The following is a 24,002-nucleotide window of genomic DNA, read 5'->3' as shown; positions in this document are numbered from 1 at the left end:
TCAAGGCTGAAGTAGCTTTCTTGAAATTGAAAGAAGCCATTACGTCAGAACTTGTGTTGGCTCTCCCTAATTTTGAATTGCCCTTTGAAATTGAAACATATGCTTCCAGCAATGGCATTGGTGTTGTCCTTATGCAAGATAAACATCCCATTGCCTATTTTTCTAAGAAAATGTCTCCACAAATGCAGCGACAATCAGTGTACACCCGTGAATTCTTTGCTATAACAAAAGCCATTTCCAAATTCAAACATTATTTGTTGGGCCAGAAGTTTATCATTCACACAGATCAACAAAGTCTTAAATCATTGTTGGATCAACAACTTTCCACTCCTGAACAACACAAATGGCTGCACAAGTTTTTGGGCTATGATTTCAAGATAAAGTACAAACCAGGGATGTAAAATGCTACAGCTAATGTTCTTTCAAGGTGTTTCTTTGTGGCATGGTCAACTCCGCAATTAGAATAGTTGTGCATATTAAAAGCATAATTGCTTCAAGAGGAAAAATCACAACAAATCATCCAGCAGTGTGCTAGCTCAAGCCAAGAGGACCATAATTACAACTATCGGAATGGGTTATTATTATGGAGGGAACAATTGGTTATTCCCTAAAACAGTAGTTTGATTCCTTTAATTTTCATAGAATACCATGACGATGTAGCGAGAGGACACTCTGGGATTGCTAATACAGTGGAACACATTTGTTCTCAATTTTATTGGCCAAACATGCAAAAACAAATCAGACAATATGTGTTGAATTGTCTCATTTGCCAACAAGCTAAAATTGACACAAAGCTATCCGCAGGTTTGTTACAGCCGTTGCCAATCCCATCACAGGTTTGGGAAGAAATTTGTATGGATTTTATTACTGCCTTGCCTCTAGCACATGGGTATTCTGTTATAATGGTTGTGGTTGATCGCCTCTCCAAATTTTCACATTTTATTCCATTGAAGAATGATTTATCTAGTCAACAAATTGCTCAAATCTTTGTCCAAAACATTATAAAGCTTCATGGTTTCCCTAAAGTTGTTATCTCAGACAAAGACAAAATCTTCATTAGCAAATTTTGGAAACATCTTTGTAAGCTTTAAGGAACCACTCTTGCTTTAAGTTCAGCTTATCATCCCCAAACAGATGGTCAAAGTGAAGTCTTGAACAAGACTTTGGAAATGTATTTCAGGTGCTATTGCTTTGACAACCCCAAGCATTGGGTGAAAATGTTACCTTGGGCCCAATACTAGTATAACACATCATATCACACTAGCATTAAGATGCCACCTTATAAGGCTTTGTATGGAAGGAACCCTCCATCCTTAATTAGATACGAAATCTCCCACAAGGATGAATTGTCACTATAAGAAATGTTGCTTGAAAGAGATAAACCAATGGACCAATTGCGGGCTAATATGACTATTCATGAAATACTATGTTGATAGACATCGAAGAAATGCCGAATTTCAGGAAGGAAATTTAGTGTTAGTCAAGTTGCAGCCCTATCGGCAACACTCAGTGGCACTTCGAAAGCATCAGAAAATTGGTCTTACGTACTTTGGCCCCTTCAAAATCAATCTGAAACTCAGTCTGGTAGCTTATAAACTGGAATTACTAGTAGAGGCAAAAATTCGTAATGTTTTCCACATTTCTCTATTGAAGAAGTTTAGAGGGGAAACCAACCAACAGTACTTGTCGTTGCCATTGCATACTGATGCATATAGGCCAATCCTGTCTCCTACTGTAGTGAGCGATAGTTGAATCATTTTGTTAGGCGGAACAAAAGTTAAACAATTACAAGTGCAATAGGATGACGAACCAAATTCTATCTTCACGTGGGAGGATGCTGTAGAATTCTACAAGGCCTACCCGAAATTCAACCTTGAGGACAAGGTTGTTTCATATGGGGCGGCTAATGTAATGAAGAAAAATATGACGGGTGACATGGAAGGTGGCATGCACAAAGAGCCAAATTCCAAATTAGTTATAAAGGAGGGACAAGTGGCAACGAAATTGCAAATCATGGAGCCAATGAGGAGTAAGAAAAAAAGAATATAAAATACCATGCTATAAGATTTTGTCAGTTAGGCAATTTGTGGTAATTCTCTATCTTTTTAGAATCTTATTCTTCCTCCTCTGTTTCTAGAATCCTCTCTGAGTTTTTCCTTGCTTATCAGGTGCAATGCCAGGGAAGCGACTCTGACGTCTTGAGCATAGATCATTCCTTTATATTACAGTTTTTTTAGTTGCTTGTTGCAGTATAAATTAAATTTCATTTGTTGGATTATTGAATACCATACTATCTGAAGTTCTTTTGCCCTGAAATTACATTGTTTGATTTTGTGAGATAGATAATTGTAGTTTTATCATCCTAACAATTAAAAATGATCACAAAATATATTATATATTTTATTATTGATTAACACTTATTAAAGATTTGGAATCGCCATAAATTATTTAAAATATTTTTTTATATTTATTGAAATTCTAATTATTAATTATTTTTTAATAATTTTAATCTAACCACAGTCAATTCCATAACTTTCTACCGATATAAAATATGATGTTATAAATACAAACAAATCCAAAAAAAAAGAATGAGAAAGGAGGCAATAACTTGGTGCTATGAGTAGATAGAGGAAGTTAGACTTAAACAACTTGGTGCTATGAGTCATTCACCATCTCTGCTTGTGCGCAGCAGCAGAGCTACATTGACCTTTGCAGCAACAATGACATCTGTTGTCCTTCCTATGATACCACCTTCCTAAAGTACAACAGAAATGAAACCATCTTATATCCAAACCAAATAAACAACCATCAACTTACAACCAATAACACTTTCATAACGTACATGCTCGATTGAATGCTTGTGGAGGACTAGTGTTTCACTACTCATTTTTGGAAATTATCTAAAACAAAAAATGTATTGATAGGAATTAAATCTAATATCTGCCATATATTATCCAAGTACTTTAACTAAATGAACGATATAACTTATATGATCATATTACTCGTTCTAAAAGTTATAATTTGAACTTAAATCATTATTTTTGTTATTTTACTAAATTAAAAATTTCTAGATCTTATAAATCCTATTAATTTGAGGCATTACACATCTTTTAAGTAATAATTCAAAACAAGTAAATAACAAAAAAAAATATTAACAAAATTAACTTTATAAATTTTGAAGAATTTTATTTTTTGTAATTTTAAATAATATGAATGGTTCAGTGACATAAGTAAATTGTGATACTCTTAGAGTGTGTTTGGATACAGTATTTTAATAAAATAATTCATTTTTTTGAAGAATTTAGATTTCTTTGTAATGAAATGCTTTGTTTGGATACAAAAATTAAAAAGCATTTCAAATGCAAGCATTTTTTTGAAGGATTTCAATTAGCTAAATTAATAGAATTTCACATACCTTTAAAATAGGTGGAATTTGAAATTCTTCACTCAACCTCACATTCTAGACTCTTTGGTAGGCCGGATGACAGAAATGGGGACGACGATTCAGACGGGTCTGGCGACCCGAATGGGCTTGACGATCCAAACGGGTCCGATGACCTAGACGGGCCCGACGACCCATACGGGTCCAACGACTCAAATGGGCTCGACGATCTAGACGGGTTCGACGACCCAAACGGGTCCGACGACCTGAATGGGCTCGATGATCAAGACGGGCCCGTCCGTCCACCCAGACGAGCCCGACGACCCAGACGGGCCCGACAATCCGAACGGGCCTTATGACCAGAACGGGCCCGACGACCCAGAATGGCCCAACGACTCAGACGGGGCAGACTATCCGGACAAGACCAATTATCTAACGGGCCCAACAATCTAGACCGAGTTGTCGAACCCGTCCAGGTCGTCGGCTCGTCTAGGTCGTCTGGCCCGTCCGGGTCGTCAGACCCGTCCGTGTTGTCAGACCCGTCCGTGTCGTCGAGCCCTTCTTGATCGTCGGGTTTCCAAATTTATCATGAACTCAAAACATAATTAAGCCTAAAATAAATATTGTTAAAATTAAATTTTATCTCACAATAAATTCAATTTTTTTTTCCAAACAAAAATTTGAAATGTAAGTTATTTTAATTTTCTTATCCAAACAAATTATTTAAAAAATGAATGGAATTTAATTGCAAGTAATTCAAATGTGTAAGGCTCGCTTTCCTTTCTGCCCCTTTTCTTAGGGCTGCCTTAGCCATTGGGCCTTAGGGTTGGCCAGAAAGGGAAAACAGACTTAGTCAGCCCCAAACCCTAACTTAAACTCACTTTTCGTAAAACAGAAATCCCACTTCCTAGAGTTGCTGCCGTTGCCGTTTTCTGCTAGGGTTCCAACGTTCAGGGTCACGTTAGCTAGGTCTTTGTTCTGCTCACTTGCGAGTCGGGTTTTAGGGCTGCTGTGCTCCTTGGTTCTGTGCCGAAAGTCCTGTACGAACCCATTTCCAGGTAGGGGAGCTCTAGCTCACTCTCACGTTTCGTTTCTGTTTTGTTATGAACTGTCGTTTTGAGGTTATGGGGCTGGAATGATGTTGTGATAAGCTGTGAATGCGTGAATATATGTGGGATGGGCTGGTGTGGATCACTGTTGCAGGAAAACAGTGGCGAGACCTGCTAATCTCGCCCAAGCGAGCCAGTCTCGCCTAGGCGAGATGAACAGGGACTCGCCCAAACCCTATTACGTGAGAGGTCGCCCAGGCGACTCGCTCTTTAATTTGAGCGAGCGAGCATCTCGCCCAGGCGAGAGGGGTCTCGCCTAAGCGAGATCCCGCGTTGCTCTCTTGGTGTTTCTGTTTAGCCGTCGCCTAGGCGAAGGGGACTCGCCTGAGCGAGAATGTCTCGCCTGAGCGAGGCCCTTTAGCCTGAGCGAGGGGTTGGGCAAGACAATGCTGTGTTTGGTTGTGTGTTTAATCTTGGATGAATGGAATTGTTTGGGTATGATTGCTATGATGAGATACATGTACTTATGTATGGATATATGCCTAATGGATTGCTATGCATGTGTGATATGATTCATGAATGGTGAATGATGGGTGTGGTGGGAACTTGGCATGTGAAATGAATGAGTAGATTGGAACTAAAGTAACATGGTATTGATATGAGATGAGGCCCTAGACTCATGAGGTGGTGATGACCAGTGGTATGGATCCAAAATGTGATACGTATGAGGAATTAATTCCAGGGGTTGGTATGAAATGGTAAACATGATTTAATGTTCTCGTATTGTTGATTTATGAATGTTGGTCCATGTCAGCGTGTAATTCCTTGGGGCCTCTAGGTGAGACCTCCGGGTTGCGCTTCAGTGGTCGGGACGTAATTCCATGGCCCCTGTTAGTGGGTGTCCGTGGTGGTGCCCCATCTGTATAACTAGGTAAGGATTGCGCTTCAGTGGTCGGGACGTAATTCCATGGCCCCTGTTAGTGGGTGTCCGTGGTGGTGCCCCATCTGTATAACTAGGTAAGGATTGCATCCTGACACTTTAAGGGGTCAATTAGTCTCACCTAGAGCGGACTGACTCCTGTGGTGAGAGTAGCAGGAGGCCTGAAACTCATTAAGGGCTAACCTTGTGGTGAGGGAAATTTATTCATTGAAACACTTGTAACACATAGCTCGGGGGTGAGTAGCTCGGGGGTGAGCAGAGGTATCCACCACAAGTGCAAGCGTCCGCTGAATCCGACCAAGTTATATGTATCCGGATGAGTCGAGTCGAGTCGTAGTGTATTGCCTGATGAGTCATAACATGCTTGGTTGAAGTGAATGTTTGATACTGTGAAATTATATCGGACTTGATGAATGAAATCTCTTGTGCTTTAGCTTACCCTACTTTTGTTGTTGTGTGTTCTGCCGTGTGGCACTCTCCCTTGCGATGATCGCCAACTTATTGGTGTGAGCAAATGCGAGGAACAACCGCGGACAGTAGGGAGGTGATGGTTTCGCTGCATGATCTGCATGGACTGGATCTTGGTTTTTCCTTTAGGGCTTTGTCCCATGTATCACGTTATGCTTTACTTTCTCTATCAGTAGGGATTAGACTTTTCAACTAAAATCTTTCGGCATCGTGGTGTGCCTAGTTTGTAGGGGTTGGGTTAAGGACTCAAAGACTGCTATTTAGTATCATTTGTGTGTGGCGTTTCTTTAATCACGTTTATTAATTAAATGGGACGTTACAAAATGCAAAACATTTCAATTTCTAAACATTGTTGAAATGCTCAATCCAAACACAAGGTTAAGTAAAAGTTGTGCCCTCCCTATTCACCGTAAATTTTGGTCTAACATGCATTCAATCCAACAATTTTGGTTTGGAAAATTTCATAAAAATAAATTAAAAAATTCAAAAAATGGTTAAAAATGTTTTATTTAATTTAAATTACTGACTTGTGGATAATAAATATAATCAATTTTTTAATACCAAAATGGTGTATTCACATTACTTTAATATCAAATGTTTTAAAATTCAAATAATATAAATTTCAAATTTGAATATTAAATAAATTTTCAAGCATTTATTAATTTTACAACCATTATTAATCAAACAAAACAAAGTTGATAAAATTAGAAAATTAAAATTTTTTTGTAAAGTTATAAAACAAACAAACAAATATCCAAATTTAAAAATATTTTAATTGTCTTTTTAATTTATTTTTATACTTTTAATGAAATTTTTTTCATATATTAATAAAAATAAATAAGATACTCACTCAAAATTCTCTATCTAACCCGTTATAAAGTTTTTAATTGTTAGTACATAAAAAAGTATTCATATTTTTTATTAAATTATTATTTTTTATTGAAAAATATGATAAACTACTTTTATTAAGATAATTTTTAATAATACTTATTTTAGTATATAAAATAATCTTCACTGCAAAAATCGTTGAATGAAGTCTATGTCACGTCAATTTTAAGGCTTCATGATAATTCTTATTCATATACAAAATTCTAATAATATTTTTCTCATTTTTTTTAGAGAAGAGATACATTTAAACAAATGTCTTATTTAAGATCTTAAACCTTAAATTATATAATGAGTGTATGACTCATATTATCAATGACGGGATAGAAATGTTCTTATAGCCGAAACTTTTTTTTTTCAAAAGGATCATATTCATATTCATGTTAAAACAGAAACTCAATAAATATTTTAAGGGCAAAATATATTTTTATAGAAATTTTAATCAAAAAAGCACAGTTCAAAAAATCAGTTTAGGATTCCGTCATCGGAAAATCAAATTACGAATTGAGTTTTAAATTTTTTGTTTCTTCGTCTAAAAATTAAGGTAAAGATATTTGTAATTTTGATTTTAAAATGTAATTATTTTAAGAATTTGTTTTTGGAAAATAATTTGATAAAAAGTATTTTGGAAAAAAATCATATAAAACATAGTAATTAAACAAAATATTTATAATAATTTAAAACATGTAAATAAGAAAAATTTATTAGCAAAGTTAACTTTTATAAATTTGATGCAATTTATTTTTGTAATTTTGAATGACATGAATGGTTCAATGCCACAAGTGTACTGTGATACTAATATGCATTCACTATAGAAAAAGATAAAATTTCAATAAATGGTAAAAAAAATATTTAATTTAAATTATTGCCTTTTGAATAATAAATATTATAATAATTTTTAAAAATAATTAATTGTTTAAAAAATTAATAATTTGTAAAAGCAATTATTTTTATCAAGATAACTACTTGCTATTTTTTTGTCCAAAAAAAATGAAAAGAAAACATGAAAGAGAAAAAAAATATTACTATCTCAATAAATATTAAATATTTTCATATTTTAGTCAAAAATTTTATTTTTCAAACAGTCAAATTAAAATTTACATAGAATTGTTTTCTACTTTCACGTACGTGTCCAGAAAGAATAGATGAACAGGTAGGAAGAGAAGCAACTGAGGGCAACAAACATGGTGGAAAAACAAGCAATCTGAATGCATGGTTGAGTGCAAAATCAACGAAAGCATCAATTTAAACATATCGCCTATAAAATAGTGAAACTTGAACAATGTTAAGATAACAAATCAGCACAGCAAAAAGGTAATTGGAAAAGCTATTAACCAATCTTGCCTATTGTGTTTTCATAGAAGCTCTCAAGCTCCTTCAGATAATCCTCATATACATATGCTTCGTCATGCTCATTTTTACCATCCAGCAATTTTGTACCCATCTTAATTTCCAAGTTAATCATCTCCCTTGTCAGTAAGCCAAGTTTAGAAATGATATCTTTCTTTTCCAAAGCATTATTCATCTTGTAAACGTACATATCCAAAGAATTGATTGCTTTGGACTTTCTAAGGAATTTCTTATCTTCAGCCTGAAACTTCTCAGCTTCTTGAATCATTCTCATAATTTCTTCAGGAGACAGTCTTTCTTTGTCGTTGGTTATGATAATCTCATTCTTGTTTCCAGTCGTTTTTTCCTCAGCAGAAACTGATAACATACCATTTGAATCTATGACAAAGCATACATACACAGGATGGCCACGAGGAGCAGGAGGAACTCCAGAAAGAACAAAAGAACCTAACAAATTGTTATCACTGGCTCGGGCTCTCTCACCCTCGTAAACTCCAATCAAGACTTCAGATTGGTTATCTCTTGTTGTCACGAATTCTTTTGTCTTGCTCACAGGAATGGTAGTGTTCCTGGGGATGACCACACTCATGATATCTGATTTTGTAACTTCACCAAGGGATAGAGATGTAACATCCAGTAGCTCCAACTTTGGAACATTCTTCATGCCTTCATTCAGCAAAGCAGCCTGAACAGCTGCACCATAAGCAATAGCCTCATCAGGGTTGATGCTCTTGCACAGATCCTTTCCATCAAAAAAGTCTCGCAATAGTTCCTGCACTTTTGGGATCCTAGAGGAACCACCAACAAGCACAACATCATCTACAATGCTCTTGTCCATCTTAGCATAAGTAAAACATCTTTCAACTGTCTCCATACATTGTTCAAAGAGCTCCATATTAATTCCCTCAAACTTTGCGCGACTGATTGAGAAGCAGAAGTCAAAGCCCTTAAATAAAGCATCTAACTCAATGTCCGTGGTGATATCATATGACAGTATCCTTTTTGCCTTCTCACATGCAGTTCTCAACCTCCTCAGGGCTCTTGGGTCTCCACTAATATCTACTTTGTTCTTACTATTGAACTCCTTCACAAAGTAGTTCACCATTTCATTGTCAAAATCCTCTCCTCCTAGATGAGTGTTTCCGGCGGTAGCCTTAACTTGGAAGACTTTGTCCTTAATTGTAAGGAGAGACACATCAAAAGTACCACCACCAAGATCAAAAATGAAAACATTTCGTTCCCCAACACAGTTAGTCTTCTTGTCAAGGCCATATGCAATAGCTGCAGCAGTAGGCTCGTTGATTATCCTCATAACATTGAGGCCAGCAATGGCACCCGCATCTTTAGTGGCTTTACGTTGAGAGTCATTGAAATAAGCAGGCACTGTGACAACAACATTCTTCACAGGTGTTTCCAAATACGCCTCAGCAACCTCCCGCATCTGCATGAGAACCATAGATGAGATTTCTTCAGCACACAGGGACTTCTCCTGACCCTTGTATTTAACCACGATCATAGGCTTGTCATTAACACCTGCAACAACCTTGAATGGCCATAACATTTTCTCTTTTTGAATAATGGGATCACTGAATTTCCTACCGATTAACCTCTTAGCATCTGCAAAAAGAATTTTCGTCTGAAAAAGTCAATAGACAGATAATAAAATGGAAGGCAATTGTTAAGAGCAACTCTAACCGAGTTGTTTATCTCAACAAAAGAATGTTAACAACATTCTCTAAAGTATTTTTTTAAAAGCTTTGTTTTATATTAAATGAATCTCTCTACTAATTTCAGTATTCAATAAAATTCAATCAATAAAAAGAACAGTGTGTTTCTAACAAACATTCCTCTGACAGCAATTTCTTAGAATTAAGCAACGGTCTTAAACTGGTTTCAACATTGGAACATCAGTTAGCATTGTTTACATTGGCACGGCTTAATTTGAGTTTAGTTATTTAGAATTTCATAACAACAAACAATTGTAAATTTATTCGTTGAAACAACTATGTATCATGAGAGAAAACAACTCAATGCTGTAGAGAATGAAATCATACCAAAAACAGTGTTTTCAGGATTGGTGACAGTCTGATTCTTAGCAGCATCACCAATAAATCTATGCTTGTCTGTGAAGGCAACAAAAGAAGGTGTGGTTTTATTGCCTTGCTGGTTGTGGATTATCTCCACCCTGCTGTGTTGCTCCAGCCACACTGCAACGCACGAATACGTTGTACCAAGGTCGATTCCTATGGCAAATTTCTGGTCTTCTTTGGCCATTCTGTCTCAGCTGAATGAAGAGTATAATACACAAAACCGAATTCAAACACTTGGATGAATGTTAGAGTTTAATATTTATACTATGGAAAATACAAAAATGACAGTAACTGAAATACTTAAACTATATACATGTATCCATCTTGTTTTCACAACCTGCTTAGCAACCAGAAATCACAACTTAATTATTCCCATTAATAGGGTCTCTTCGTGCACTGTGCATTTGTATGTTGTTAAAAACATTTTGTTAACCTACCATAACTCGTTTGGAAAACCAAAAGACTGGAAGCTTTTGAGTCATACTGTGATAACTGAAAAGTTTGTTTCATTAAATTCTCCTCCTAATATCCATTAGGTATAGTTGGAAAATTATCATCCAATAAAGTGAGGTAATCTTTTATTAGTCTACAGTTTTGTAACTTCAATCATGCTTGGAATTAACCATTTAAAATCCCAACGCAAATGAATAGCAAGTTCGTTTATGACTTCTGTGATATAAGACCAAAATAGTAATTTCCGTGAATTATATTTACCAATTCATAGTCTTTTTTTTATATTTCAAAATATACAGTAAAAAATAAAATGTTATACTTTTTTTTTAAATATAAATGAACAGTTTTATGGTGGTATATGGTTGAACATATTGTTTAGATATTTTCCATTTTTTCTACCGTTGTAATGCTAGCAATAAATAGCTTAAATACTTATATATTACTTTCGGTATTTAAAGGGTTGATTGAATTTTTAAACCTCTATTAACATTTAAAATTTATTATAAAAATGGTTATGCATATCCGAAACTAATAATTAACCATGCACGTTGAGATAATAGTAAGAAAGAAAATCTTCGAAAAGATTATTCATAATACATTATTTTAATACTACTTTTTTATTGATTAAAATTTATTAAAAATTACAAAATCAAGAAAAGACCATTAAAAAAGATGTGAAACCAATAAAAAAGTGTCTGAAAGAACGTATTCTTGTCATTTAAAAAAAAAAAATAGTGTAGACAAAATTCACATTACTTTAACACATTGTGCTCACATGTCGTAACAAAGATCCTTATAATAGAAAAAATTGCATTTGATCACTGTATGACAATTTGTACAAGTCAACTGTAATTTCAATACCATAAGTTATATCAGTCTCTAACCAAAGGATTAGAGTCGTCATGTCATCCTAAGAAATGAATATTTTTAAGGAAAAATAAATGTAAAACAGTTTATTCACTAGTTTATGCATGAATTCAGTTAAAAAAGTGCATAGATGCTCCAATCTGAACATATCACAGCATTTCACATAGGTTTTTGCTACATAAAATTTGATGGTGAAATGATTTTCGGGAGCAACATTTATGAACTCCGGAAAGACGTGTAGACCATGTCACCTACAAGAAATCCCCATCAAATATAAACCATGTGTCATTCCACTCAACCAATCCTTTTGATATTTCTCTTGCAAAGGTTTAAGAATTATTTTTCTTATACCAAAAGTGAAGTCACCATTGCCATCTATTTCTTCATATGTATCAGCTACAACTATTCATATGGGGTATCCAACACAACCATATCTTCCATTCCCAAGACAAACTATAGTGACTAACTACAGCACTTACATTATTTCTCAACAAAGTGAAATCTAAATTCAGTAAAAATCTAAATGCAGTGCTTAACGCCACTCGGGTCTTCACTAGTAAAAATCTGGTATCCTGTATAAGAGTAAGAAAAAGTAAATGATTGATTCATGAATAAGAGCATTTTAATACAAAATATTGTTGAATTAACAACTGAAGCCAGCTTGCACAAGATATTAAACTATCAAAGTACTCCCATATTGAATTGCAGGACTAATATAAGCAAACTTGAATATATTGGTTAATTGCTGTTACTAGGACTATTATTTCACAAAACATTTTCACTGGGTCTGATTTACTAAACAATCTACTAACAGTAACATGTACTGGGAAATCAGTTTTACTCTTGAAAGAAAATGTTACAAATGTTGAATGATTAGATCTCGACTAAAGCATGTGAAATGAAACAACTGCAAACTACAATCTGATAGGGGACTATTTATATAAATACATAAATAAAATTTTATATATTGCTCAATAAAAGATTTTTGGTCCTTAAATTACCCATTAGCTGCACAAGATTGGTCCTTAAATAATTGTTTTCATCCATTTGCTCACATATACTGGTACACAGAAGCTTTTGGTGTATTATTTTTGGCGAATCTTTTGGACTATTATTTTGATGTCAAAGTGGTATCAAAATGCTTATAAAGTTATGGCAACTCTCATTACATAAGTTAACATTTAAAAGTTGTAAAGGGAAGAAAAAGATCAACTTACTCAATAATACCTATAGTTACATTAAATTTGAACTAACTTAGGGTCCTATGCTTTCAATTTTTTTCAAATTAGTCCTCACTAAAAGCTGCTAACTTTTGCTGAACCATAGGGACACATTTGAAAACTCAAAAACTATATTTGACAAATACAAATTGAATAGGTAACAAGGTTTATCTACATGTTTTCAAATAGATCATTGTAGTTTAGAAAAATCTAATGACTGTTGGTGAGGTGAAGACTTATTTGACAATATTTGGTGGGATGGGGGCCAATTACATAATTTTAAATTATAATAACCAGTTTAAAAAATTAGTGAAACTATAGGAACTTAAAAAATGATTTAACCAAGAAAAAAAGAGCAAAAACTCAAAAATAGTTATTAAAATGGAGCTGTAGTTTTGATAAAACTAAACTTGAATTAGACTCGAGCATTTCCACATGGTTAAATTCCCATAATATAGCATTTGCTCATAAAGCAAAGAAACACATTATACCCTCATTCGAATTCCCAAGAATCACATTTCACATATGTATTGGATTTAGCATAGTAAGTTGTAGGATTTATTAATACTTACAAAAACTGAGTAACTCTGCGAGCTAGTACCATAACTTGAGGATAACTAACTAGAACCCGGCATATTCACTGTTTTTGGTCTTCTATACCACAATATTGCAAACCATAGAGTCCTCAAAAGAACCCCATTTGCAAAATGAGGAATGATTATACGTCCCCAGTAAGGGTAATATGGCCCTGGCAATTTGATTAACGTGAAAAAAATTGCAATGGCAATTAAATGCCACGGAACTTCTGCATCCTGAAAATAAGACCAGTAATAAGCTATGGTAAAAGGGTGAAATCAAACAAGACATAGACTCCAAGACAGTAAATAGGAAGGGTGGACAACCAGACTAAGTTTCTCATATCTTGCTTTATTATGATCAATAAAAATGATGTCAAAATATAAATACCAGAAGAGTCCCTAAGAGATTGGCACCTAAAAAACAAGGCAAACGTCTGGAAAACAAGACATCTAGTTTTGAAATATATTATGCATTCATCTGACTTCTTTTTGCAAGCTGGATTGCTAAACTGGAATTTTCAAATTAGTCAACATCTAAGGTAGTCACCATTTTGTCCATACACTGTAATAAATTCCCAAAGAAAAGTCTTCAAGTGCAGTGAGATTAACTAATCCAAAATGACCATGCCCTGTTGTTAGAAGTTCAAAATATGGAGATAATGAGGCAGTTGAAAATGTTTTACGGAGTGAATGGAAGAAAAAAAGAGTCTATAGAGATCAAGCATCACAACTGTTTCATTCTGAATGAGGGAAAGTAATTATTGAAAAAACAACAGCTTAATACTACATCCAACAAATCTCTCTGATATCTAGATTATAAAATGGTGAATAACCAATGACCATACCTTTAGATGTGGAGATAACTCAAGGGCAGTCGCCTTAAGAATCCCAGCAACAGCAACGCCAAAGAGAACTGGAATAGGAACCAGACGTAGCTTCCTTTCATGTGCACAGTAGGACATTTCACTCAGTGAGGTAACCGCGAATACAGGCACAGCTAGGTATTTGACAACAACCAAAATGAGATCAAGAATAAGTTGAATGAAGTTGTCCAAAGCTTTGTTCCACGGGAAAATCTTCACTGACTCAGGAGAATTGTCCCAAAGCTTTCGTGCTTTGTCTATTAAGTGGTCAAGCTTCATTTTCCCATGATCATCTGATTGTTGTGCAGACATATTCATAGAACAGGAGATCTTGGTAACTCTCTTCTGAGATACACCAAATGGTTTAACACTTAAGCAGCAATTATGCTTCTCAACAAAACATGGTGTACCCTGTGCAACAGCAGATAGGGGAAATTTTAACTTATGAAGCCAGTAACCAGACCTTAGTCAAATATTCAAAAGTTTTTAACAGGCATGCACTGCCAATATAGAAGTTTTTACACAATCAAACAAAAAAACAAGTTATCCATTGAATCATTTTTAAAGGAGTTATTATAAAAGTCAATGCACTTGCCATACATGGTGGTCTGTAATTGGATGATAGTGTAAAAGACCTTTACACTGAGAGTACACATATTATTTAGGGTCCATTTGGAATATCTTGTTTACAACTTATTTGAACTATCTCAAGGTATAAGAACTTGTGCAAACATTTGGAAGTCCTTATGACATTTTCAACATTTTCCAATAAGATTTCTAAGACAACTTGTGAAAACAGCTTACAATTTATATGGAATATTTCAATCTAATTTCTTTTTCAATTGTAGAAACAACTAATACACACATGCCTCTACGATAAACACTCATTCAATGACGCCTTAATTAAGCTATTTACCCAATCAGACACTCATTCAATTCAAAAACTCCAAAAACAAATGATAACAGGCAATTTACAGATTGAGTAATGCATTATCCACAAGTAGTAAAATCCAAAATTTCCTGCCCTAGAAACTGTAATAACTTAATAAATGAATAATACTTCTTACATTTAACATTTGATTTGTCACTTTGCACAAATTACTATTATATTATTTTAAAATATCCTTGACTAACATTTTGGCTTCAGATAACAACAGAATACGAACAATTGCCTAAGAGAAAGAAAGAGCATGTTGTAAGAGAAAATGTTGAAAAGAGTACCTTGAAACCCAGAAAGGGAGGTTCGATAGAGACGGTGCTGTTGAGGATCAAGGGTTGGAAACGAGAAGAAGCAGTAGTAGATAGGAGGTGAGGGGAAGAGGGGAGAGACATGTTCGCGTAGATGAAAGATGAAAACTTGAAACCAAATCCGAATACCCTTTTGAAAGGGATTGCAATTCAACAAGTGGGTTTTGCGGTGGTGTCAACTACGATAATAGCAGCATAGTGGAGAGTAACCATAAAAGGAACATTTCTAGGTCTGTTCCAGTGAAAACTGAAAACTAGAGATAACATACATGCAGCAAAATTAATTTTTAGGAAATGTGTGAAAATGATTAAAAATATGTACATAAAACAATGTTGATTTTTCTATATTAATTTATACTTTATTAACTGGTTTATTGCATACAGTATTTTGTAATATTACGTGTATTGTTATTTGAGTTCAATTATTAAATTTTATCTTTATTGAACTCTTACATATTTTTACCAGCATAGCATCTTGGCCGAAAAATATATAAATTACAAAGCTTTTGCTTACAGCACTTTTTTAAAACGTCAATTTTACCCTTACTATTTTATAACGCATTCATCCTCTAAAAACCTATAATGTTGACCTTTGGTGTGATTTTAATTTGCGAACTTTTATTTTCGAAATTGGATTTTATAAGCCTCACTTATTTTTCTGTCCAAAGTTTAAGGGTCTGCCTTAATCTGTTGGGTCTAAAGATGACCTATAGGGTGCCCAAAACTCCTAAACTAGTCCTAATACTCTTATTCTATCACTTTTAGAAAACAGCCCCCCACACTCTCTTAGCATGCAACAACAACGCTCTACTAGGGTTTGGCTTCTAGTTCTCCTCAAGCTAGCTCAACCCCATTTCCACTCTACGTAAGTTAATCTTCAACCCCTAACTTCTTCTCTTTAGCTCTATTTTTCATGGTCTAGTAGAGGTTCATCTGGATAACCTCGTTTCTCTTTCTGGGTCAGTATTTCCAGCTCACGAATCGGCTCACAGAGTTGTTGTGCTTGTCTATTGAGTGCATCCTTCCGTTAATATCTGTCTAGGTAAGGAAAGCTAGGGTTTCGCGCTTTTAATGTATCTTGCTTGTTTTTCAGCTCTGTTTCGGGCTTTTGGTGATTGTATGGTGTTTAAAATGATATGAACATGTATTGTGCATTGTTGTTGATGCATCTCTGTGCTGGCATGCGTGAACAGTGGAGGAAATCTGATATTCTCGCCCAAGCGAGTGGGTCTCGCCTAAGCGAGAGTGTCAGAAACTCAGGTGCTTGCGCAAGCTGTCGCTCAGGCGACGAGCTCCAGTTTTGAGCGAGAGTTCATCTCGCTCAGGCGAGGAGGTCTCACCTAAGCGAGAAAACGCAAAAGTGCCATTGTTCCACTATTCGAGCTCTCGTCTAGGTGAAAGGAGCTCACCTGAGCGAAAGAACCTCTCTCGCTTGAGCAATGTCTTCTAGCCTGAGCGAGAACTGGTGTAGAAATGGCTCTATAATTGTTCTTTCCTTTGTTTTTTGTTAATGGTCATATGTTTGATTGAGTTACTCCGCTAAAGCATGAACTGAGTGAATATGCATGTGTTAAATGGTTTATGGGCTGGAATTGATGAGTTTGGTATGATCTTTCGTATGGAACATGATATGATGGTTGGTTATAAATATTGGCATGAGATTGGTATGCATGATAATTCTATGGTTGGTTGTGCGACATGATTTTGGTATGGTTTAAGACGTAATTCCATGAATCTCACGGTGAGATCTCATGGTGGTGTCTCATGATTAGGACGTAATTTCATGACCCTCTTGGTGAGAGCTCATGGTGGTGCCTCATAGTTAGGACATAATTCCATGACCCTCTTGGTGAGAGCTCATGATGGTGCCTCATAGATAGGATATCAATTAATTTTGTTAAAAATATCAATTATAATAAAAATACCATTGTAAAATTTATATAAAAATTAATTTTGATATGTGATGAAATTGATTCAGTTTTAAAAAAAATGGAATTAAATTGAGACAAAATAACAAATACAAGGACTGCATTGACACTTTTTACATTCAATCATGACACGTGACACTACCACTATCACATCACGTTGTCTCTGTCACGTGGCACAATATCAGATTAACATGTGGTAATTTTTATTTTATTTTTTAAATTATTAAAAAAATTATAAATTAAAAAAATTAAAAAATTAAAAAATTAAAATAAAAAACCATGTGTGTGCCACATAGTTAACACAGTTAGAGTACTACTAACGGAAAAGACCTACTTGCAATGAATTTTCCAAAATAGGGACCCAATTTAGTTAAATAAAAATAAAGGGACCTACTTGAAATTTCGTTACAAAAATGAGGACCTCTGGAATGATTTAACCTAAAATGAATTTCAAATGGTTTAGTTTAAAAATGGAATTTGAAAATGTCTAAATAGCATAATTTGGTTCATTCTTATTTAAAATTTATTTTTCAAGTTTTTTTATGCAAAATTATTTATTAAATTATCAAAATTAATTTTATTTATATTTTTTTAAATAGATAATAAGATTAATTTGTTTCATCTTTTTATATATTTTTAATAGTTAACATGAGTTTTGAGAATCATACTTAACCTAATCACTAACTACTTCTCTCTTTATAGTTGTTTTTACCGATATTTATATTGTTATTATCTTATTCATTCAAAAAGACCCACTTGTATTTTCTAATTCATTTTTTTATCTATTTTTATAAATTTATTCATAGTTTCTTTCTATGATGCAATTAAAGTTTCAACTTTTCTTTACTTTTGGATTTTTGAATAGCTTGATTCAAATTTTATACTTGACATATCTATATATTTTTATATGAAATAAAAAAAATTATAATATATAAAACACTACTAAAAATAAGTATACAAAAAAAATGAGTTAAAACAATAGAACTTGGTTATGGCGGTCAAAAAGTAATCTTGATAGTAGACTTGTAGTATCTTAAAGTCTCAAGTCTCTTTCTCTTTCTCAAGTCTCAACTTTTTCATAAACCTACAAAATTTATTTTGAGATTAATTATTACTAAAAACAATTAAAAAATGATTGTTCTTCTCGGCTATAATCATAAACCCTAATCCCTAAACAAATTCAGACAAGAAAAACATATTTCTAATCATAATATAAATTCAACAAATAGAATAAAAACAACATCAACAAAAATAAAAAGAAATACATACTAACAAAAATTGAAAATACAAAAAATTGGTACACAAGACAATATGAGAATCAAGGGAATATATCAAACCCTTAAAAGAATAACTTTATATATAATAGAAGAAAGCAATGAGAGACATGGAGTGAAATCAATAGATGAGAGGTCACAAAGCAATAAAATAAGAAAAGAAAAATCACAATTGAAGTCATAAAAAGATAAAAGAAGAAAATGGAATCAAAATTGAAGTTACATAGAGATAAAACAAGGAAATAAAATCAGAATTGAAGTCACATAGAAATAAAAGAAAAAAATAGAACAAAAATTAAAGTTACATAAAGATAAAAGAAGAAAATAGAATCAAAATTGACCATAAGAGAATAAAGATAACTAATATATTTTTCTAAACAAAATTATAATTTATTGAAAAAAGGTTTTAACTCATTAAATATTATTTTTAATACCAATAAAAATTAGCAGATACTAATAATAACTAAATTAAATTTTATTCTCAAACATAAACTTATAATTAATTTAATAGAGATAGTATCAAATTTTTTTAGGCCTTTTTATCTTAAACATAATTCTATAATTAATTTAGTATAGGTATATTGGTACTTAAAAAATTTGAGACCTTTTTTTCTTAAACATACTTTTATAATTAACTTAGTAGAGGAATATTAGTACTAAAAAAAATTTGAAGTCTTATTTTTTGGAGGTCTAAACCGAATGTTTTACCTAGTTTATCCTTGAGCCGACCAATCTGAAATAGATCTCTAAATTATGAAACTCACTATTTTTTTACTTCATCTATAATGTTTTGAATTGAATAATTCAAAAATTTTATGGATCAATCAATATAGAAAGTCTTCAACAAAATCAATAAGATTTTAATAAAAATTTGGTTTAGAAATAAAAGTGCGGGGATATTTTGACCCGATGGCCAATATACCTAAAGTCCATGTGGGATAACAATGCGATGTGGTGGATAGGACGAAGTGACCCATATAGCCTGGATTGTATGAAGGGTTAACTATGTTTTTAGTTTCTAAACTTGTATTCAAAATTGAAATTCGTTCCTCTCTCAAATTTTGATACATTTTAGTCCTCAAACATTAAAATTTAATGGATATAGTCCATTTAACCCAACTATGTTAATTTTTTTAACGTGTCAAATGCGTTTTAGGATGATGTTTGAGTTGTTTATACCATTTTGACACATTTCAGCTCAAATGCTAGTTTATAATATCTTTTAACAAACCCAAATAAATTAACATCGTTGGATTAAAAGGATTATATCGATTAATTTTTAAAGTTTGAAGACAAAAATATATTAAAGTTTAGGACAAAAATAATTCTATTTTTGTGTCTAAGGTTAGGGATTAAAAATATATTTAACACTTAGTGTGAATTTGCCATTAATTAAATTTGTTTTTGGGAGAGTCTTTCATCAATTCCCATTTCTCTTTAACCGCTTTAGTTACTTAAAAATTAGTTTATGTTGTTGCTTTAGTTATATATATTTGACATGAAACTTTTAACATACTTGTACTTAAAAGATATAAATTATAAAACTGAAAATACTACTTATTTTAATAAATAAATTTATAAAATTTATTATTTCTACTAATTTAATTTAATAAAAATAAGATTACTAAAATTTTATATCCTGATATTTTATATGCTATAAATGAGAAAAAAATTACAAAACAAATAAGTTTTTACGTGTCTAACCTACACAAGAATAGAAAATCATTAACAAAAGAAATCAATTATTGTATGATTGAGAACATCTTGTGAATACCGTACCAACCATCAAAATCCAACTATTGTATGATTGAGAACATCTTGTGAATACCGTACCAACCATCAAAATCCATTTGGTTCAATATTATTGATATCAGATAACGGAAAATATCGACAATTCAAAATTGTTTTGTGAAGTTATAACGAAAACTATAACAAGTTATGGAGAAAATATTACGATAAAAGAATATAATACCACCGCATATAATTTTAATGAAAAAGTAATGATACTATGTCTAAAAATTCAATTAATAATGACATAATATCAAAACACCACAAATTTAAAGTTCAAAAGATAAAATAACAACAAATCATAAAATAAATGTATTGAGTTTCTTTCTAATCATGAGATTCTTCTTCAATTCCAACGTAATTGTTTTCAATGTCATCATCTAATGGGACATATCCCTCCTCCTCTTCCCCTTCTGAGAGACTTTTCTCAAAGTTAAATAATCTTTCAAACTCGAAATCAGAACTATTATGCAATTCATTTTGAACTTGACTTTGAGTCTTTTACTTACCCTTCTTAGTTTGTGTTGGAGTTGGAGTTGAACCTGGACCTTTCAAAGAAGCATGTGAAAATCCAATAACAATACCACCACTTGATGGTTGCTTTCTTTTATTATTTGCTTGTCTCCTTGTATAAACTACTAGTTCTCCAATACCTGAAGCTTCATAAACAGTTGCCCAATTAAGGGTGGGATCATCATAAAAAACCAACTCATTGCCCCTATCTTCATTATTGTTATCGTCATCAACTTCTTTCACTGACCACTCATTACATTCATCAATGTCATTTAATAGAATAGGGTTTATTTCATCCCTAATATCGTATCTTTGAGCAAGTTGTTGATTATACTTTATGTAAACCAAATCATGCAACCTTTTGTGGTCCAACCTATTCATTTTCTTTGAATGAATATGCATTATAAATAAGTAATATGTGAATTGATTTCTTTCTACTCTCTAAAAATAAGATAATAATGAAATGAGTCATGTCTTATTACTTGCTCAAAAACACTCCAATTTCGCTCACATCCCGATGAACTACATGTCAAACTTAAAATCTTGATTGTTAGCTTTTGTAAGTTGGGAGCTGCATGCCCATAATTCTTCCACCATTGAGTTACACAAGCAAAGAAAGTAACTTAGAATGTAACCATTATATCTTAGCACAATTTAAAAAGTGTTTAAGTGTCTCACCTGAGGTTGTGGTTTTCCTTGATTCTTTGGCAAAATCATCACCAAAGAGTACATTTGCACTCTTATAAAGAGGCAACTTAGTTAAAAAAAAATGTTGCGCATCTTTACTTGGCACCAACCTTTTGATGCAATCATATAATCCATTTGTAACTTCCAAATTATATTCCATGTCTGGGTTGGAATAAAAAAACTCTAGGTTCAAAAAGTGACTAGCAGCATGCAAGGGACGATTAAGTTGACATGTCCATCTATTATCAATTATTGTAAATAAATAATTGTATTTACTTTCATCGTTGTTGAATGACTTCATTATTATTTCTTTTGCTTTCTCCATTGCTTCATATATATAACCCATATATGATTTGAACAAGATGAGCCATGACCTTGAGAGTAAATACGATTTGATTCCAAAAGGAAGACATAAGAACAATTTTTGTAGCCTCCCTCCCCTTGGCTTCCTTAGATAGCTTGTTATTGCTCCATTCATCATAAGTGAATATCTTTCTCAAATTCCCCTTCTCTTGATGCAACCTTTGTAATGGTAAATAAGAGGTAGCAAACCTTGTAACATCATGTCTTACTAATTCCCTCTTATTTGTAAATTGTCTCAACAAACTCAAGGTAGTAGAATGACTATAGATAAAGCCAACAAGACTAACTCCTTTATCAATTGTCTTCTTTATCAAAGGAAGCTATCCAATATCTTCAAGCATCAAATCTATACAATGGGCAACACAAGGAGTCCAATAGAGATAGGTTTTTCTCTTCTAGCAACTTATCAGCCAACACATAATTGCTCCTGTTATCAGTTATAACTTGAACAACATTTTCTTCTCCAATTTCCTCCACAAAGGAATCAAGCATCTCAAATAGTTTTTCTCTTGTCTTCACAAAGTTTGAACCATCAATGGACTTGACAAACATTGTATCTTAGGGAGCTCACCAAAAAGTTAATCAAGCATCGTTGCTTTCGGTCATTCCATGCATCTAACATAACAGAAAAACCATGTTTGTTGCACTGTAATTTATGATCTTACAACAACTTCTCAATATACTCAACTTCCTTTTGAGAAGTGGAACTCTGATTTCATGATAACTAGGAGCGGGTAAATTAGGTTCATAAGCACCTATGACATCAATCATATCTTGAAAACTTTTCAACTTCACAAGGTTAAATGACAAGCCTGATTTGTACCAAAATCGAGCAATATATCAATGAACCAAGGTCTTTATTTTGTCACATACCTCTTTGATGTTAGTTTGCCTTAGTTTTTCCTTTTTTTCTCTTCTCTATTGCAACAACTAGATTTCTACAGAACATATACATTGGTCCTTTCCTACCACCACTATTTCTCCCTTTATCATTGTTAGTCGTGGAAATTTCAACTTTATCTTCACTCTCATGGTTATCATTGGCTGCACTATATCCAAGATTGAAAGAGGAACTATTTGTTCTTTCTTTATATAATTTCAAAAGTTCTTCTCTCACATTTTTCGGAGTCTTGGTGCAAGCAACAACATTGTCCTTCTTTGCCATTAAATGTTCTTTTGCTCTAATAACTCCTACTTTCATAACTTTCTCTTAATAATTGTAAACAATTTTATTTAAATTCGATTTATCCATTGGATGACAATATTTCCAACTTAGGTCACTTCTATGAAATGTTTTTGAAGTATCTTAATCATTGGCCATTATTGTTGTTGGAAAATAGATATATTTTTTTGTAAAATAATTATAGTGAAAGTAAAGAAGTAGAAAAAAAAACTTGGTGGTGGCTTGCGACGAGTGACTGCTGGCGGTGGTGGCCGCCAATGGAAACTAGCGACAATTGGCAACAACCACGGCAGGTAACATGGTGTAGTAACATGGTGAAGGAATGGGAAGAATAACATAACATGCTTTACTTTTTTATAATATAAAAAACTTAAGGTCGAAGAAAACTTTACTACTGTGACTATTGTAGTAACTTAGGTAAAAGAATAAAATTAGATAAAAGAATGAGTGGAGACCAATATGCACGTTGGTATGTTTAAATAAATATTTAAGTGGGTCGGGCAAAATTTGTTATAGAGTAGAAGACAAAAGAATCAAATTAGGGTTTCAGGTTGGTATGTTTAAATAAATATTTAAGTGGTTATAGACTAGAAGACAAAAGAATCAAACTAGGGTTTCAGGTTATCTTATTTCCCCCCTTCTCCCACCACGTTGTCGTTCAATCTGCACATCTCTTCTCTTCCACCTAATTCGTCTCCACCTTATTGTGACAACAAGCTGGAAAACCGTTACCAATTTCTACCCTGGCACTTCCATGACCGATATTTAATAGCACTTCCATGACCGAGATTTAATATCACCGATTTGGTTAAGATTTTTAAAGAGCTTTGAGCCAATGCAAATACTAAACATTTGGTTTTAATTACTAATAAA

At 33.2% G+C, this 24,002-nt stretch overlaps 2 protein-coding genes across 3 annotated transcripts; both read right to left on the bottom strand.

The window, feature by feature from the left end:
- Positions 1–7,968: 7,968 nt before the first annotated feature.
- LOC114173338 (probable mediator of RNA polymerase II transcription subunit 37c) lies at positions 7,969–10,348 on the bottom strand. Of its 2 annotated transcripts, XM_028057658.1 has the most exons (3): positions 10,129–10,348; positions 8,752–9,691; positions 7,969–8,367 (listed from the first exon to the last, which is right to left on the bottom strand). In XM_028057658.1, exons 1-3 carry the CDS (start codon positions 10,346–10,348, stop codon positions 8,055–8,057), a joined length of 1,473 nt encoding a protein of 490 aa, XP_027913459.1. In that variant the 3' UTR covers positions 7,969–8,054. The 2 variants fall into 2 exon arrangements, with proteins under 2 accessions (XP_027913459.1, XP_027913458.1); XM_028057657.1 differs by having other exon boundaries at positions 7,969–9,691.
- Positions 10,349–11,581: 1,233 nt separating this feature from the next.
- Positions 11,582–15,676, bottom strand: LOC114168208. Its single transcript, XM_028052950.1, has 4 exons — positions 15,367–15,676; positions 14,128–14,556; positions 13,277–13,516; positions 11,582–12,056 (listed from the first exon to the last, which is right to left on the bottom strand). Exons 1-3 carry the CDS (start codon positions 15,475–15,477, stop codon positions 13,322–13,324), a joined length of 735 nt encoding a protein of 244 aa, XP_027908751.1. The 5' UTR covers positions 15,478–15,676; the 3' UTR covers positions 11,582–12,056; positions 13,277–13,321.
- Positions 15,677–24,002: the final 8,326 nt, after the last annotated feature.

This window comes from Vigna unguiculata, chromosome 2 (genome assembly GCF_004118075.2).
Source record: "Vigna unguiculata cultivar IT97K-499-35 chromosome 2, ASM411807v1, whole genome shotgun sequence".
Taxonomy (NCBI): domain Eukaryota; kingdom Viridiplantae; phylum Streptophyta; class Magnoliopsida; order Fabales; family Fabaceae; genus Vigna; species Vigna unguiculata.
Note: the sequence above shows the minus strand (reverse complement) of the source record. Positions and strands in the feature narration are given on the sequence as shown.